Source organism: Elgaria multicarinata, chromosome 11, assembly GCF_023053635.1.
Source record: "Elgaria multicarinata webbii isolate HBS135686 ecotype San Diego chromosome 11, rElgMul1.1.pri, whole genome shotgun sequence".
NCBI classification, from domain to species: Eukaryota; Metazoa; Chordata; class Lepidosauria; order Squamata; family Anguidae; genus Elgaria; species Elgaria multicarinata.
The window spans coordinates 26,008,251-26,023,723 of NC_086181.1; the positions used below are offsets into that span (position 1 = coordinate 26,008,251).

Here is a 15,473-nt window from a genome sequence, read left to right on the forward strand (position 1 = left end):
AAGCTGAAGAAAATAAGGCCCTATTTCTGAACAAGCAAAAATACATCATGGGATATTTAACTTTTAAAACATGTTCTACTCCTGATGAATTATATCATTTTTATCTTACCCTATAGCTGAAAAAACTGTTCGTGTATCTTACAAAAACAAAAGCCACAGATATACACATCTGCCCCTTTTTATGCCCCTATCTAACCAAAATTCCTTCAACTTCTCTAACATTTGCTTCAGAAGTTCCTTATCAGTGGGACTTTTGACTAGATCTATGAAATTGCCTTATGTTGAAATCAGGTAATTGGTTCATCTGGCCCATTGCTCTCTGCTCATACTGGCAGCCACTCTCCCAAGCTCATGAATCAGAGGCTTTTCTGAGACTAAACTATATTTAAATGGCAATGCTGAGGACTGAATCTAGGGCTTCTACCACTAGTTTTGGCCAGTATAAAGACCACCCCTTTCCACAACTGTGTTCCCTTTGGGCAATATTTGGTGGCAAGCTAGATACCAAACCTTCTTTCTCACTACCACCTCTCAAGGATTTTTTTACAGAGCCATGTAAACATGATCAAATCCATCATTCCAGCTCTGTGCCAGGATCTCTGAAAAACACTTTTGCTGATTTGTGAGCTATGAACAGAGGTTCTGTTCTTCATCATTCTCAGACACAATTCCTTCTGATATTTCTGTGTTGTGTTGTGTTCTGAACATAAATACATATATAGTTTCTCCTTGTTATTTTTGTGTAGTTTACTTTAGACTAAAGAGTACATCAAGAAAATTGGTATATAAAAAGTAAGAATATGAAGAAGGCACAGGTGGTAATAATAATTCAATGGTGTGGGGTATTCTTTTGAAACAGAATGTAACTCTCTTTCTAGTGTAGTACCTAAAAATTACCAGAACATCCTGGCCCTGGTGTTTGGCATAAAGGAGATAAATGAAAATCCTCAGGTTCTACCAAATCTGACTCTGGGTTTCCGCATCTATGACAGCTACAACAATGCAAAGAGGACCTATCATGCTACAATGCTGCTTTTATCGGCACTGGAGAAATTGATTCCCAACTACATGTGTGACCTACAGAATAATCTACTAGCAGTCATTGGGGGACTGGATTCCCAAATATCCCTCCATGTGGCAACTATTTTGGATATTTACAAGGTTCCACAGGTAGGATGAGAGTCTCTATATGTGCGTGCAGGGTTGAGTATGGGAATGTTACTTACAGATCCTTGTTCTTTTCAAATTCTAATTGTGATTTTCCAAGACAGAAATAAGTTCCTTGAAAATAATCAGTTGGACCTTATTTTGTAAATGTTTTGTATGTCATATCCAGGCTAAAATGGGTAATTTCTGCTTCATTCATTGAACACAGATACACATACATACATGCAGTTCCATACTGTATTCATCTGAGTGCCCTGAAACTGAAAATATATACCATTTCGAAAATCTTAATAGTTGTTGTAGCAAAAGTAGTACATGTTGGACTTCCTACAGAACATTCTTGTCTGAAGGATGCTTAATTCTGTTCCGCCTCCAATCTGGTTTTTCATGTCCCTGCCAACATTCAGTCAGAATGCCATGGCAACATCTCTGCTCTTAGAACATCACCAATTTATTCAAATTGCACTGCCAGTGCAATTAAAAATGTTGCCATCTTTAGTAGGGGTGTGCACGGACCCCCCACTCTGCTTCTCTTCCAGATCCGCGATTTTTGGAGCGGGCCAATTCGCCCCGCCCCTGCTCCGCCCATTTCTGCTCCGCTCCGCTCGGAGCTCCGGATCCGGATCGGAGCTCCGTTTTTTCCCCCATAGGGTTGCATTGAAAGCTAAAAAATTATACAACTTTTTTTCTGTTCAAGTTAGAAACCTCATGTTTGGCACCATGACACCTCATGGGGGTATACACATGCACGCCAAGTTTCAAAGCAATCCCATCATCCCCTGATTTTTGGGGAATTTTTGAAAATTGGGCACCCCATTCACACCCCTTTTGATAGCTCCGTCAATTTGCACGTTAGAAACCTCAAACTCAACACCATGACAGCTTATCCATGTGTCCCCATGGACACCAAGTTTCAAGGCAATCCCATCATCCCCTGATTTTTGGGGAATTTTTGAAAATCGGGCACCCCATTCACATCCCTTTCCATAGCTCTGTCAATTTGCATGTTAGAAACTTCAAACTCACCACCAGGACAGCTTATCCATGTGTCCACACGCACACCAAGTTTCAAGCAAATCCCATCATCCCCTGATTTTTGGGGAATTTATGAAAATCCAACACCCCTTTCCATAGCTCCGTCAATTTTGCACATTAAAAATAACCTCAAACTCACCACCATGAAAGCTTATCCAGGGATACATACGCACGCTGAGACTCAAGGCAGTCCCATCATCCCCTGTTTTTTGGCGGGGCTTAAACCTGCAAAATTTGGAACTTCCAAAACCAAGTGAGCGCAGGAAGGACTTCTCCCCTGAGTCAAAGCCACACACACACAACATCCCTGCGAGGTGGGCAGGGGAGGAGGGAGGGAAGGCAGGCAGGCATGCAGCTGGCATTTCTGGGGGCATAAGGAAGTGAGCCAAGGATAAGCCAGTAATTCATATAAAATGGAATAAATAAACAAATAAATAAATGAAGGAGGGGTGGAATTAAAAGCAGCAGTGTTGCTGAATAAACAGCAAGAAGAACTTTTTAAAAAAGGCTATATCTGTCTTTTACCAGCAATAGGGGGACGTGCCCGGGGGAGAGGGAAGCAGCTGCCAGTTCAGCTCAAGAAAGCCATTGCTTCACCAACAGCTCTAAGAAGTAAACGCTCACTTCAACTCATAATAGGCATCGCTCCACCACTAAGAAGTAAACGCTCACTTCGACTCATGATAGGCATTGCTCCACCATTTTACTCTCTTTGGAAGGCTCTGATGGCCTTCCAGTGCAGGAGAGAGTGGGGGCACGTCCACAATGAGATGCCCTAGGGGAGCTCATCCCCTTGCACCACATCTTTTCAGTTGTTCCCCAAAGTTAGGGTGGGTAGCAGTGCTGTGTTTCTATCTCTTATTCTTGGCTTAGTATATGATTTCAGGTTGTGTTTGTGCATTTGGTGGGGCTACTGTGTTAAAAAACACTGGGAAAAGTCCGTTCAGATGAAGAAAGAGAAGTTTCCCAGAATCCCAAGTTACCCGTTTTGCCTATGCCCTCCTCTAACTTTGGGATCATGTGATCATGACCGGGAGCTGACTCTGCCCCTCAGCCCTTTGAAAAAGGTATTTTTCCCGCTGATTTTTTAAAAAATTCTAGCGTGCGACCCGCACCACGCAGAGAGCTGAGAGTAGTCTCAAAATGACCCCCATCCATGACTCTCTGTGCACAAGAATTTTCAGAATGATAGCTTAAAAATCAACCCAGTTATCCCCGATTGTTTTTCTCAATGCAATCCTATGGGCGAAAACCGCCGTTTGAGCCGCGCTGTCCGTTTGTTGACCCGATTTTTAAAAAATTCTAGCACGCGACCCGCACGACGCAGAGAGGTGAGAGTAGTCTCAAAATGACCCCCATCCACGACTCTCTGTGCACAAGAATTTTCAGAACGATAGCTTAAAAATCACCCAGTTATCCCCGATTGTTTTCCTCAATGCAATCCTATGGGCGAAAACCGCCGTTTGACCCGCGCTGTCCGTTTGTTGAACCGATTTTTAAAAAATTATAGCACGTGACCTGCACGATGCAGAGAGGTGCGAGTAGTCTCAAAATGACCCCCCATCCACGACTCTCTGTGCACAAGAATTTTCAGAACGATAGCTTAAAAATCAACCCAGTTATCCCCGATTGTTTTCCGCAATGCAATCCTATGGGCAAAATGTTTCAAGATGGCGATCGGAGCGCTCCGCCTGAACTAGGAGCTCCAAAAAATGGCCGCTTCTCTTCGCCTTGCTTCTAGGGGTCCGCGGTCCGCTTCTACTCCGCCTCTGGGTAAGGCGGAGCAGGCCAATCCGCTACTGCTTCTCCGCTCCTAATCGGAGCGGAGCACATGCCTAATCTTTAGTAAGATGTTATTTGAGAAGAATATGTTTCACTTTTGTTTCCTGAAAACTGAGATTGTATGTAAAAACCACCCAAGAATTTGTAGCATAGAAACAATGATATTTAATTAACTTACAAGTTAATGTTGCTAAACTTTAGTATGAAAACAAAGGTGTTATATGACAAGAATTCATTTGAATTACGTCTCCTGAAAACAGAGACTGTCCATAAATGTTTCATATTAATTACCTTATGTTGAACCTCAGAGACCCATTAGGTTGGTGTAGGTCAGAATTCCTTTCTCTTTAGTAGCAACCAGCTACTACTTTTTGTAAGGATTGCTTCCATAAATCCTATGAACATTCAAACGTGGAGGATAGATGCCAGATGTTTTTTCCCCCTTTCTGTAGCTCATATATGGTTCTGCTCCAGTAATGAATGATAAAACCCCAGGCCTTGCCTTCTACCAGATGGTCCCTCAAGAAGCCCTTCAATATACAGGGATTCTGTCTTTACTTCTGCATTTTAGGTGGACCTGGATTGGGATACTTACTATGGATGATGAAAATGGAGAAAAATTTGTACAAACTGTGTTTCCATATTTCTCTCAGAAGCATGTCTGTTTTGCTTTCATAGAAAAAATACCCAAATTCAGACTTATCAGCGAATTTTCTGATATTGCAAAACGTGGGGCAAAAATATATGATCAAATGATGAGTGGCAAAGCTAATGCATTAGTGGTCTATGGAGATTCTTATTCCCTGGTGGATTTGAGATGGTTACATTATATGCCAAATATAGAAAAAGTAACTGCTAAACCAAAAGGTATAGTATGGATAATGACAGCCCAGATGGAGCTAACTTCATTGGTCTACCAAAGGAATTGGGATGCAGAAATATTCAATGGTGCTCTGGCCTTAACAATTCAATCCAGTGGTCTACCAGAATTCAAGCCATTTCTGGAGAGCAGAAACCCTTCCAGTATGAAAGCCGATGGATTTATCAAGGATTTCTGGCAACATGCCTTTGGTTGTGCATTCCTAGATCAGGTTCTGGGCAACGAGGATGAGAAGGTTTGCACAGGGGAGGAGAAGTTGGAAAGCCTTCCAGGGACCTTCTTTGAAATGAGCATGACTGGCCATAGCTACAGTATCTACAATGCTGTCTATGCTTTGGCCCATGCTTTGCATGCCATGTCCTCATCGAAACTCAATCAGAGAGCAATGGCAGATAGAGGAGGGCTGAAGCTTCAGACTAAATATTCCTGGCAGGTAATGTGCTCAACACCTTCAATTAGAAGGGCATCATATCTATGGATGTTACAGCAAGCTACAAATGGTGTAGTACGTGCTATACCAAAGTCTCTATGTGCTCACATAGTCATGTTTCTTTCTCTCCCATCAGGAAGAAATGGGGGGTCTATATTTAACTCAACCTCCTGTACTTTCCTCATATTAGCCATGCCCTAGCTCTTTGGAGAAAGGCTGAAGTTTTGTTAAGCTAGGCTTCTATTATGGGGGGAATGTTAAGGCTTTGCTAGTGACCTTATAAAGTTTAGTCCCCCAATAGCATTAGACTTAATTTTACCTTCATGGAGTCCAGAGTTTTCTATTGTCTTTTTTAAAAGAAAGACAGTAAAGTTCTTGTATAATTTCCTGACTGCTGTATCCTCTAACCCATCCATCAAGCAGTGCAGGCAAGCACACAACTAGCTTAAAGGAGAAAAACATCAGGGAAAGTAGCTTGGATAGGTGGCCGTAGCTAGACCTAAGGTTTATCCCAGGATTGTCTTGGGGTCAAACCTGTTCATCTACATGCCACACAGGGCATCCAGCGCTCAGGCAGGGACAAACCTGGGATGATCCTGGGATAAACCTTAGGTCTAGCTATGGCCAAAGTAACACAGTGGTGGAGACTAGAGTCCTCTCCTCAACCAGCCACAAAGCGACAGTGGCTGACTGGCTAGTAGCTGAATTTTATGTTATTAGTTGGATTGTTTCCACCAACCACTCTTTTCATTGTGTCAAAGCTGGAAGGGTGAATCCATAGGCTCCTTCACACCAAGTATCAATGATAAAATGGCACAGCTGGATTAACCAGATGAGATGTATCTTTTTATTTCTTATTTATCTGATTTGTACTCTGCCTTTCTACCAATAAAATGGTACATGATTTCTACAATCATAGGATTTTAAACAACAACAACAACAACACAGGCATATAGATACAGAGACACATGATGAAAGGATCCAAGGAAGGAAAACAAAGGAGCCATAAGCACAAGTGGGAGAAAATTATGTCCCTCTTGTAGTCTTCTAAAATAGCAGCTAATGGAGCCATTGCAAAAATTAGAGGGCCCAACTTCATTGCCCAACCTGTTGTTAGAGAGCACAGCAATTAAGGCTTTCAGAGAACACAGCTCTTAAGACTTCTTTCAATTACCTTGATTCATGGCTAAGGATGAACTATCTGGGAACCGAACTACATAAGTATCAATAACCCCTGAATTTTTTTTTTAATAAGTAAGAGTACTATAATTAAGAGAAATTTTTCTTTCATAAATCCTTCCCCAAACTAAATCACTTGCTGCTGTGACATCATTCTTCTAATGCCATTTAGCCTTTTCAAAACTCTTGCTTGTTCCTTTTAATCTAGCTCCATCACTTTCTTGGAGGTGTCTCTTTTAACAACAGTGTGGGAGACAAAGTTTCCTTTGACCAGAGCGGGTCTCTAGTAGCTGGATTTGATGTTATCAATTGGATCGTATCTCCCAACCAATCTTTTTCTCGCATGAAAGTTGGACGGGTGGATCCACAGGCTCATCCAGACCAAGCTTTAAGGATCAATAAAGAAGCAATAATATGGCACAGCTGGTTTAACCAAGTGAGATTTATTTATTTATTCATTTATATGATGTGTAGTCAGTCTTTCTACCCAGAAAAAGGCACTCAAGGTGGACTATAATTGCAGGAATTTCAAAGAAAATAAATGAAAATTTTATTAAGACAGTAATAAAACAAATATATTAAAAGCATGATTTAAAATAGAAGGAAGAGACCCATTTCTATTCCTGGTTGAATAAAAGTGTTTTTTGCCTGGGTCTGGAAGTTTGATGGACTCCCCCAAATCTGCTGCCCCACCCCTGGACCCAGCTCATTGGGGTGCATCAAGTTCTCAGGCCTGTTCTTTAAGCACCTCACAGCCTGACAAGTGCCTGGAAGCCGCCTACCTTCACCCAGAGCTTCCATTGTTTTGCACAATGGAGGCTCTGGAAATTGCATATTTCCCACCTTGCATAAATGGGGCCTTTATGTAAGGTAGCAGATAAGCAATTTCTGGAGCTTCCATTGTGCACAACAATGGAGGCGCTTAACCAGGGCAGACAGCCTCACAGTCTTGTCAGACATGCGCCAAGCCATGAAGAAGCTTGTGTGGCACCACAACCAGGGACAAGTGGTGACTTGGTGGGCATCTGATGGACCTGGACAGTGCTGAGTCCATCCATGTGTACCACCAAGTGAATGGTGGGTAGGGAGTAGGGCCAGGTTCTGTTGCCTTCTCCACTTAAGGAAAGGGAAGGTGAAAGAAGAGCAAGGTGACTAGTCCAAGGCACTGGGGGCTGCAATTGAGGCCTTTGTTAGACCTACCTGGGAATCTGTGCGGGAGGAGAGGCGAGCCCATGTTACAAGTAGCGTGGGCCATCATTCCAATCCAGACATCAGATGCGATGGGCTGCAGGAAAGCCCTGTTGCGTCCGTCATTTTTGTTGTTGTTTAAAGGGGCTGATGTGCAGGAACGCTCGAGCAGCAATGGTAAGTATTTTTTTAAAAAAATGTTGCCACTCCCCCCCCCTGCCCTGATCTCTCCCCCCTGGCCGCGATCTCTCCCCCTGTCCTGATGGGCACAGGGCTCCTGAGGAGCCCTGTGCCACATCCGTTGCATTTCCCAGCTACTCGTGAGTAATTGCGGTAGCTGGGAAAAGAGGTGGAACGGTCTACATGCTCGGGCTCAGCCCGAGGCTGCAGGAAATACTGGGCTACAACTGGAGCCCATTATCCTGGGGCAAGTGAGGGTTGAACCCTGCCTGAGCCCGGGATCCCCTGTGCATCAGCTGGACGCACAGGGGCTAACCCATGGTCTAGCGAAGGCCAGAGTTGCTCTGCCAGTTTTTTGAAGCTTCCTAGTGGGAGATTGACCTCAAGGAGGTGGAAGGCCTTTTCTGAGGTCTTGTGGCTAGATAAGACAGACTAGTAAGATGAATTTGGCTTACTGATTTGGGGCTCCCCATCCCTGTTTTAGTGGGGAAGAATGGTTAGTGAGATTGTTCAAGTAAAAAAAAAATGATATGGAATATAACAGATATTATTAAACTAATCTATTATTGAAAGTCCATTTAAAGGAAGAATAGCAATAAGAGCCAGGGATACTTGAGGCATTTGATCTTTATGAATTGTGATATGAACTGACGTGTTCCCTACCTCCCAGAGTAATGTGCTCATTAGAATGTAGCTATCCATCAGGTTTTGCCATTCTTCCAGTCTTGTAATGCACTCTTCAGTTCAAAGACATAGCCAAATAATCGAAAAATGTATATTTTGAGGGAAGATATGTTTAGAATCATGTAGTTTGAGGGAAAACACAATTAAGCTGCAATCCTAAAACCCCTGAAATAACGTAGGCCATAGGAGAGATCTGATCTACCCCATCCAACCTTGGAGGAGGAGATATAATCCTAGATCCCCTGCCCCTACAGATCTTTCCATGCTAATTCCCTCTGTGGCCTAATCTACACCAAGCAGGATATTGCACTATGAAAGAGGTATATAAAAGGCAAGAGCCACACCAAGTAGAATATAGTTGTATAAATGAGGTATGTGGTATGTGTCAATGGGCCCCAACAGTTGTCAGTGCACTTCAATATCACTACAAAGCAGTAGTGTGGCTCCTGCCTTTCATATACTGCTTTCATACCACTATATCCTGCTTGGTGTGGCTCCTGCCTCTTATATACTGCTTAGGGTGACCATATGAAAAGGAGGACAGGGCTCCTGTATCTTTAACAGTTGTATTGAAAAGGGGATTTCAGCAGGTGTCATTTGTACATATGGAGAACCTGCAGAAATTCGCTCTTCATCACCACAGCTAAAGTTTCAGGAGCTATACTAGAGTGACCAGATAAAAGAGGGCAGGGCACCTGCAGCTTTAACTGTTGTGATGAAGAGGAAATTTCACCAGGTTCTCCATATGTACAAATGACACCTGCTGAAATTCCCTTTTCAATACAACTGATAAAGATACAGGAGCTCTGTCCTCCTTTTCATATGGTCACCCTGATACTGCTTTCATACCACTTTCATAGTGTAATATCCTGCTTCATGTAGATGAAGCCTATGAAGTCTGAGCTCCAGTGTCAGAGAGGAGTGAAATGGGAAGATTGATGGTACGGCTTGGGCTGAGTGGGAGAGACTGTGCAAATGCAGTTTCCAAAACCTTCTGCCATATCCTCAAGATGGGTGAAAATTTAGATGAGCTTGAGAGCTAATCTAAATTTTTCACAATGGGAGGGAAATTAACGAGAGGGGGGGCAACAGGTGAACAAGAGTGACACTTAGGAAATGTCAGAGAATTACAACCTCAGACTGCTTCAAATTAAAGTAAGGGAATGCCATGCCCCAAATGATATTTTTTGTCATATAAATATTCAAAAATATGCATTTAAAAGCCAGTTTCCAAATGTAGATTAATGTAAATTAATGGAAGAGCAGGATGGAACAGGTTCGAGTGAACACACACAGAGCTGAAATGTTCCAGAGCAATAGATTCAGCAGCTGTGACAGGCTGAATTGACGACCTTTAAGGGGCCCATGTGGCCACCATCCATGCAATGCCCCAACCCCCAGGTAGTCTAGCTGAGATGGCTATCTGACTTGATATCATTGCAGTCTGCATTTCTTTGCCCATATTATCTGGTGAACAATGAACTAGCACAAAAAGGCAGGGAATTACTGACTGTGATGGTGTCACATCTTACATTGGGTTCCATTGTCCATTTGTGGAGAATCAATGGGGTTCAGCACAGAGGGTCCCATCTCACCTTTCAATGCAGCATGACACTCAGAGCAGAGGACATTGGCCTTGATGTTCTTTAACACTGAACCAAATTCCATCCAGGGGACAAGACCTGATAGTTCCATAAATATTTTAGCTATTGGGTGGATGTTGTAGTTTAAACATTGGATCTGTAAGTTTTACTCTGCTGTTTTAATTGATATTTAATTGTGGTGTTTATTATAATTGAGCAACTACATATTTTATTTGAATTGGTTTTAAGTGCATTGTAATCCATTCAGGGCAGTATGTATATTAAGGGAGTTATATACAAGTTGAGTGGTATATAATGACATAAATAAGTAAATGAAACCCAAAATAAGTGAGACGCATCTATCAGTCAGTCATCTACTTGGTCCACATACATCCTGAAAGGATTAGGAAAGAAATACACCACAAGATGGAGTGGTAGCCACCAATTTGGGTGGCTTTAAAAAGGGGTTGGATAAATTCCTGGAGAAGGCTATCCATGGCTACTAGTCCTGAGGGATATGAGCTACCTCCCATATGAGAAGCAGTAAGCAGTGTAGGAGGGTGCTATTGCACTGTATCCTGCTTGTGGGTCTCTGGTCAACAGCTGGTTGGCCACTGTGTGAACAGAGTGGACCCTTGGTCTGATCTAGCATGGCTCCTTTTATGTTCTTATTACCCAAGGTTCATATCAAACACTAATTGTTTTATTTTTAAAAAGCAATGATTTGAATACAGAAGCCCTGTTTGTTCAGAATACAATACTGAGAATATGATGAGTTGAATCCAGGCTTAGGCCTCATCTACACCAAGCGGGATATTGCTCTATGAAAACAGTATGTAAGTATGTATATAAAAGACAGGAGCCACATTACTGCTTTATAGTGGTACTGAAGTATACTGACAACTGTTGCGGCCCATCGACACATTTGATATACAAGTATCATACCACTATATCCTACTTGGTGTGGCTCCTGCCTTTATATACCACTTTCATAGTGCAATATCCTGCTTGGTGTAGATGAGGCCTTAGTCATACTTGAGCAGAATTACTGGGATCAATGAGAGTTATGTCTAGCATAATTAACCTACACCACATTGATTTCAATTGCAAATATGGTCTGGTTTGTGCATGCTATGATACGTCTCTTTGTTTGAAAGCTATTATTCCTAACAAAGGTGCATAAACTCTAAATAGGATATTCCCAGTATTCAGAGATCTTCTGATATGTTCAACTGAAAAGTTGTAGAACCCAAAACCTCAAGAATTCTTGTATAAAGAACTTGTTACTTTTCATAAAGTGTTGCAATTATAAAATAGAGATCATGCTGTACCATAATCATTCTGTTGATAAAGAATAGTAGCTACAGCCTGTGGCAATATCAAGCACTCACTTTTGAGTTCATCCACACATAAATGAAAACATGTCATGATCATTTTATTAAAATATGGAAAGACCCAAGAAACATAAGGATTCCAAATTCATTATTAATGTTCACTTTTATTTATGAATTAGACACAGCCTCTTTCTCTATGTACTGACAGTTGCCATCCCGGTACCAGCAAGCAAGTGCAGGAAGGAGAGCCATTTTGTTGTTATACTTGCTTCCAATGTCCAGAAGGGAAGATTTCAGAGCAAGAGGGTGAGTTGATTATCACAAAAAAATCAGGGAACAGTAGGTTCTTTGGCTTACACTCAATAACAAAAAAACAGACTGATCTTAAACTTTGCAGTTTAGGAGAGGTGGGATGACAGGGTGGTCTGGGCCAATTTTGAGGTGAAAGTAGACATGAATGACTTATTTATAGTAGTTGGGAAATAGTTGTCAGTTTAGTTTAGTTTAGTTTAGTTTAGTTGTTCATTTCCACAGAATAAATATAACATATTTGTAGGTTTTGATTTTTCACCTCATTTTGATTATTCAGACATTCATATTTTCTGGAGCAATGTTTCACATTTAAGTGCACACTTTCAAAAAGTGCCTCACAAAAAGCACATGCAAATGAAAAGAAAAACAGGTTGCAATCAAAAAGGAGTGAGGTGAACTGAGCTTTGAGGTAAAACTCAGGCCTTAGTTGGACCTACCATTTGTTCTGCGAAGGAGGAGGGAAGATCTCATGTTGTGATTAACGCGAGATCTCTCCTCCATTTACACATAAGGCGCGATGACCTCAGGAAGAGAGACGTTGCGCCTGCCATTTTTTATTTTTTAAAGAAGACGGAGAGCACGAACGGTCGTGCACCAAGGTAAGGTGTTGTTGTTGTTTTTAAAAAATTAACTTAATTTCCCTGCTCCCCCCCCTACCCCCGATGGGCACAGAGCTCCTGAGGAGCGCTGCACCCCGTGTGCGGCTCCTGGCTCCACGCAAGTAATCACACAGAGCCTGGTCAAGCCATGGCAATGGGCCACATGTTCCGTGGTCTCAGCCTCAGCCCAGGACCATGGAAATAGCAGGCCCAAAGTGGAGGGCTGTATGCAAGGTCATCTCTCCCTGATCCCAGGATCCCCTGTGCATCATGTGGACACACAGGGACAAACCCGGGGTTCACCCTGGAATAAAGCCCGGTCTAGGTAAGGCCTCAGAGAACTTTGACAACCTTGAACATCATAGATTCTCCCATCCTTATTCCTGACTCAAGGTGTCAGGGTAATACAAAGAAGAGTTTGAACTGTTCAGAGACCTGTTCTACAACATTTGTAAAACTCAAATGTTACTATTACAAAGTACTGTATCTGAGTCTGTCTTCCGATGCTGTTTGAATGCTCTGGCAGACACAGAAGACAGAGGTCACCACTGAAAAATTCTGGGACTCCAGCCATATGTAGCAGGACACTGGAATCCCCTTGTGATTTAACCCTAAGATGTTGCTTAGATCTGCAAAGTTCTGAGCCACTAAAACTACCCTTTTCCACATTTCCCAGGAGGGAGATACTTGATTGACGTTATGGAACAATTACAGCATATTACTCAGATTTATGGCATCTTTATTTGATCAAAATCATATCCTTTCTATTTCAGACATGAACGACTGTGATAAGTGTGAAGACAAAAAGTATCCAAACAAGAACCAGGATTTCTGTATTCCCAAGATAATAACCTTCTTATCTTATACCGAGCCTTTGGGTCTCAGTTTAGCCTTCTTTGTTCTTTCCTTTTCTTTGCTCACAGCTCTGGTGATAGGAATATTTATGAAACACCACAACACTCCCATAGTCATTGCTAACAACCGGGACCTCACCTATGGCCTCCTCGTCTCCCTCCTGCTCTGTTTCCTTTGTGTGTTCCTATTCATTGGCCAACCGCAGAAGGTGACGTGTCTCCTCCGACAAACCACATTCGGCATCATCTTCTCAGTGGCTGTTTCCTGTGTGCTGGCAAAAACCATCACTGTCGTTCTGGCTTTCATGGCCACAAAGCCTGGATCCAAGATCAGAAAATGGTTGGGGAAAAGGCTGGCCAGCTCCATTGTTCTTTCCTGCTCCTTTATTCAAACAGGCATCTGCACTGTGTGGCTGGCCATGAATCCTTCTTTCCCAGATATCGACATTCACTCAGTAGCTGGGGAAATTGTAATGGAATGTAACGAGGGCTCTGTGACTATGTTTTACTGTGTCCTGGGCTACATGGGCTTCCTTTCCGTTGCCAGCTTCTCTGTGGCTTTCTTTGCCCGGAAGCTGCCTGACAGTTTCAATGAAGCCAAGTTCATCACTTTCAGCATGCTGGTCTTTTGCAGTGTTTGGTTATCTTTTGTTCCAACCTACTTGAGCACCAAGGGGAAATACATGGTAGCTGTGGAGATCTTCTCTATCTTAGCCTCCAGTGCTGGATTGCTGGGTTGCATCTTTTCCCCAAAATGTTATATTATTCTATTGAAGCCTGAGCTGAACAGCAGGGATCAATTTATCAGAAGAAAAGAATGAACAATGTTAAATGTCTGTCCTTTATTACTATTGATAATTTATAGATTTCAGTGTCTGTACTGTATACTGGAATATTACTGAAAAATTCCCTGTCTTCATCTGCCCTATGTACATCTTCTCTAATGCTCTCTTCCTCCATACTCATTCAAATTTTCATTTAGGAAGCTGAACTAATTTTGAACTGTTTAAAGGGAAACCATCATATTTGTACATGTACCTCCTAATTTACCATTAGCTTCCCTTCCAGAAGTGCTTCTTAAAATCCAGAGACAATTCTTAATTTGTATATGTATTCATTGTAACTGCTTGTAAGTAAACTCTCAAAGCAGTCTTTTGCTTCATGTACATGTAAATATATCTGCCTGTATTTCAAATTCTGCAGGGAAAATATATTTTGTCAGAATTTCAGGGCAATCTGAACAGAGAGCATATGTCCTAAGAATGAATCTGGTCTACTAAAACCAATAAGTGTAATATTTAGTTAGCTGTATTTTCCTGTTTATTGTTCTATGTTGCTGGAGATGGGTCAGAAATCTGCTCCATTGAGACAGTTTTATGGATTTTGTCAATTCACACCTCCCAGAACTGAATTTGAAAATGGATGCAATTCACAGCTAGAAATCTGTACATGTCATTGTGAAAAGCAAATAATAATAATAATAATAATAATAATAATAATAATAATAATAATAATTCATTTGGCAACATGTGTACATTTGAAAATGGACACACAATACCCATGCTTATGTTTAAAAAATCCAAACAAATTTTATCCAATGGGTGAATGTGTTCATTAATACATCAATTAATGTGTGCATTAAAATGTGTTGGATATTTTCTGTTTGTTTAAAAATAATAATCACAGAACCAGGACTTGGAGAAAGAACTTGGAGAAAGGAAAATGTAGAAGTCTGCAGAAATGTACTGGAGATATTCATCCATCCCTATGTGTTCCTACTAACCACATTTCAGTATGAAAGAATTACCTGCATAAATGTTTCTGTTCTGTACTATCTTATTATTCATGCATGAAGGTCATGGGCACTGTCAGAAAATGAATAATGCACAATTTTATTTATTTATTATTTATTTACAATGTTTATATATCATTCCCATCCAAAGATTTTGGAGCAAAGAACAAATGGAATAAAAGAATAAAAACAGAATAAAAACACCATATTACAATTACAATAGTAAAAGAACAAAGTTCAGATAAAACTGCAGCCAGTCATTCAGGGAAAGCTTCCGGAAACAACAACAACCTCTAAAGACAGGTAATTCCATACAAAGGGGGGCACCACACTGAAGGGTCATCTCCATTGGTCCATGTGAAACTACAAGAAACATGTTCTCAGATGAACACAGTGACTAGGCAGGAGGATGAAGGAGGCCCAATTGGCTGTAACTGCTCAGAGCTTAGAGAAGGTGCTCCCTCGGGTATCCTG

The 15,473-nt window shown here is 41.6% G+C and overlaps 1 protein-coding gene across 1 annotated transcript; it reads left to right on the forward strand.

Annotated features, from left to right (window-relative positions):
* The first annotated feature begins 265 nt into the window (after positions 1-265).
* Positions 266-14,028, forward strand: LOC134405583 (vomeronasal type-2 receptor 26-like). The gene is made up of 6 exons (XM_063136828.1): positions 266-291; positions 879-1,170; positions 4,437-5,297; positions 6,682-6,909; positions 11,622-11,748; positions 13,127-14,028. The coding sequence occupies exons 1-6, from the start codon at positions 266-268 to the stop codon at positions 14,026-14,028; spliced, it is 2,436 nt and encodes an 811-aa protein (XP_062992898.1).
* Positions 14,029-15,473: the final 1,445 nt, after the last annotated feature.

Excerpts from the sequence above, each read along its gene's own strand:
- LOC134405583 (XM_063136828.1), top strand. The coding sequence starts at position 266 with ATGAAATTGCCTTATGTTGAAATCAG. Across the intron at positions 292-878 it reads TTGCCTTATGTTGAAATCAG|TGTAGTACCTAAAAATTACC; the intron begins GTAATTGGTTCA and ends CTCTCTTTCTAG. Across the intron at positions 1,171-4,436 it reads ATATTTACAAGGTTCCACAG|CTCATATATGGTTCTGCTCC; the intron begins GTAGGATGAGAG and ends CCCTTTCTGTAG.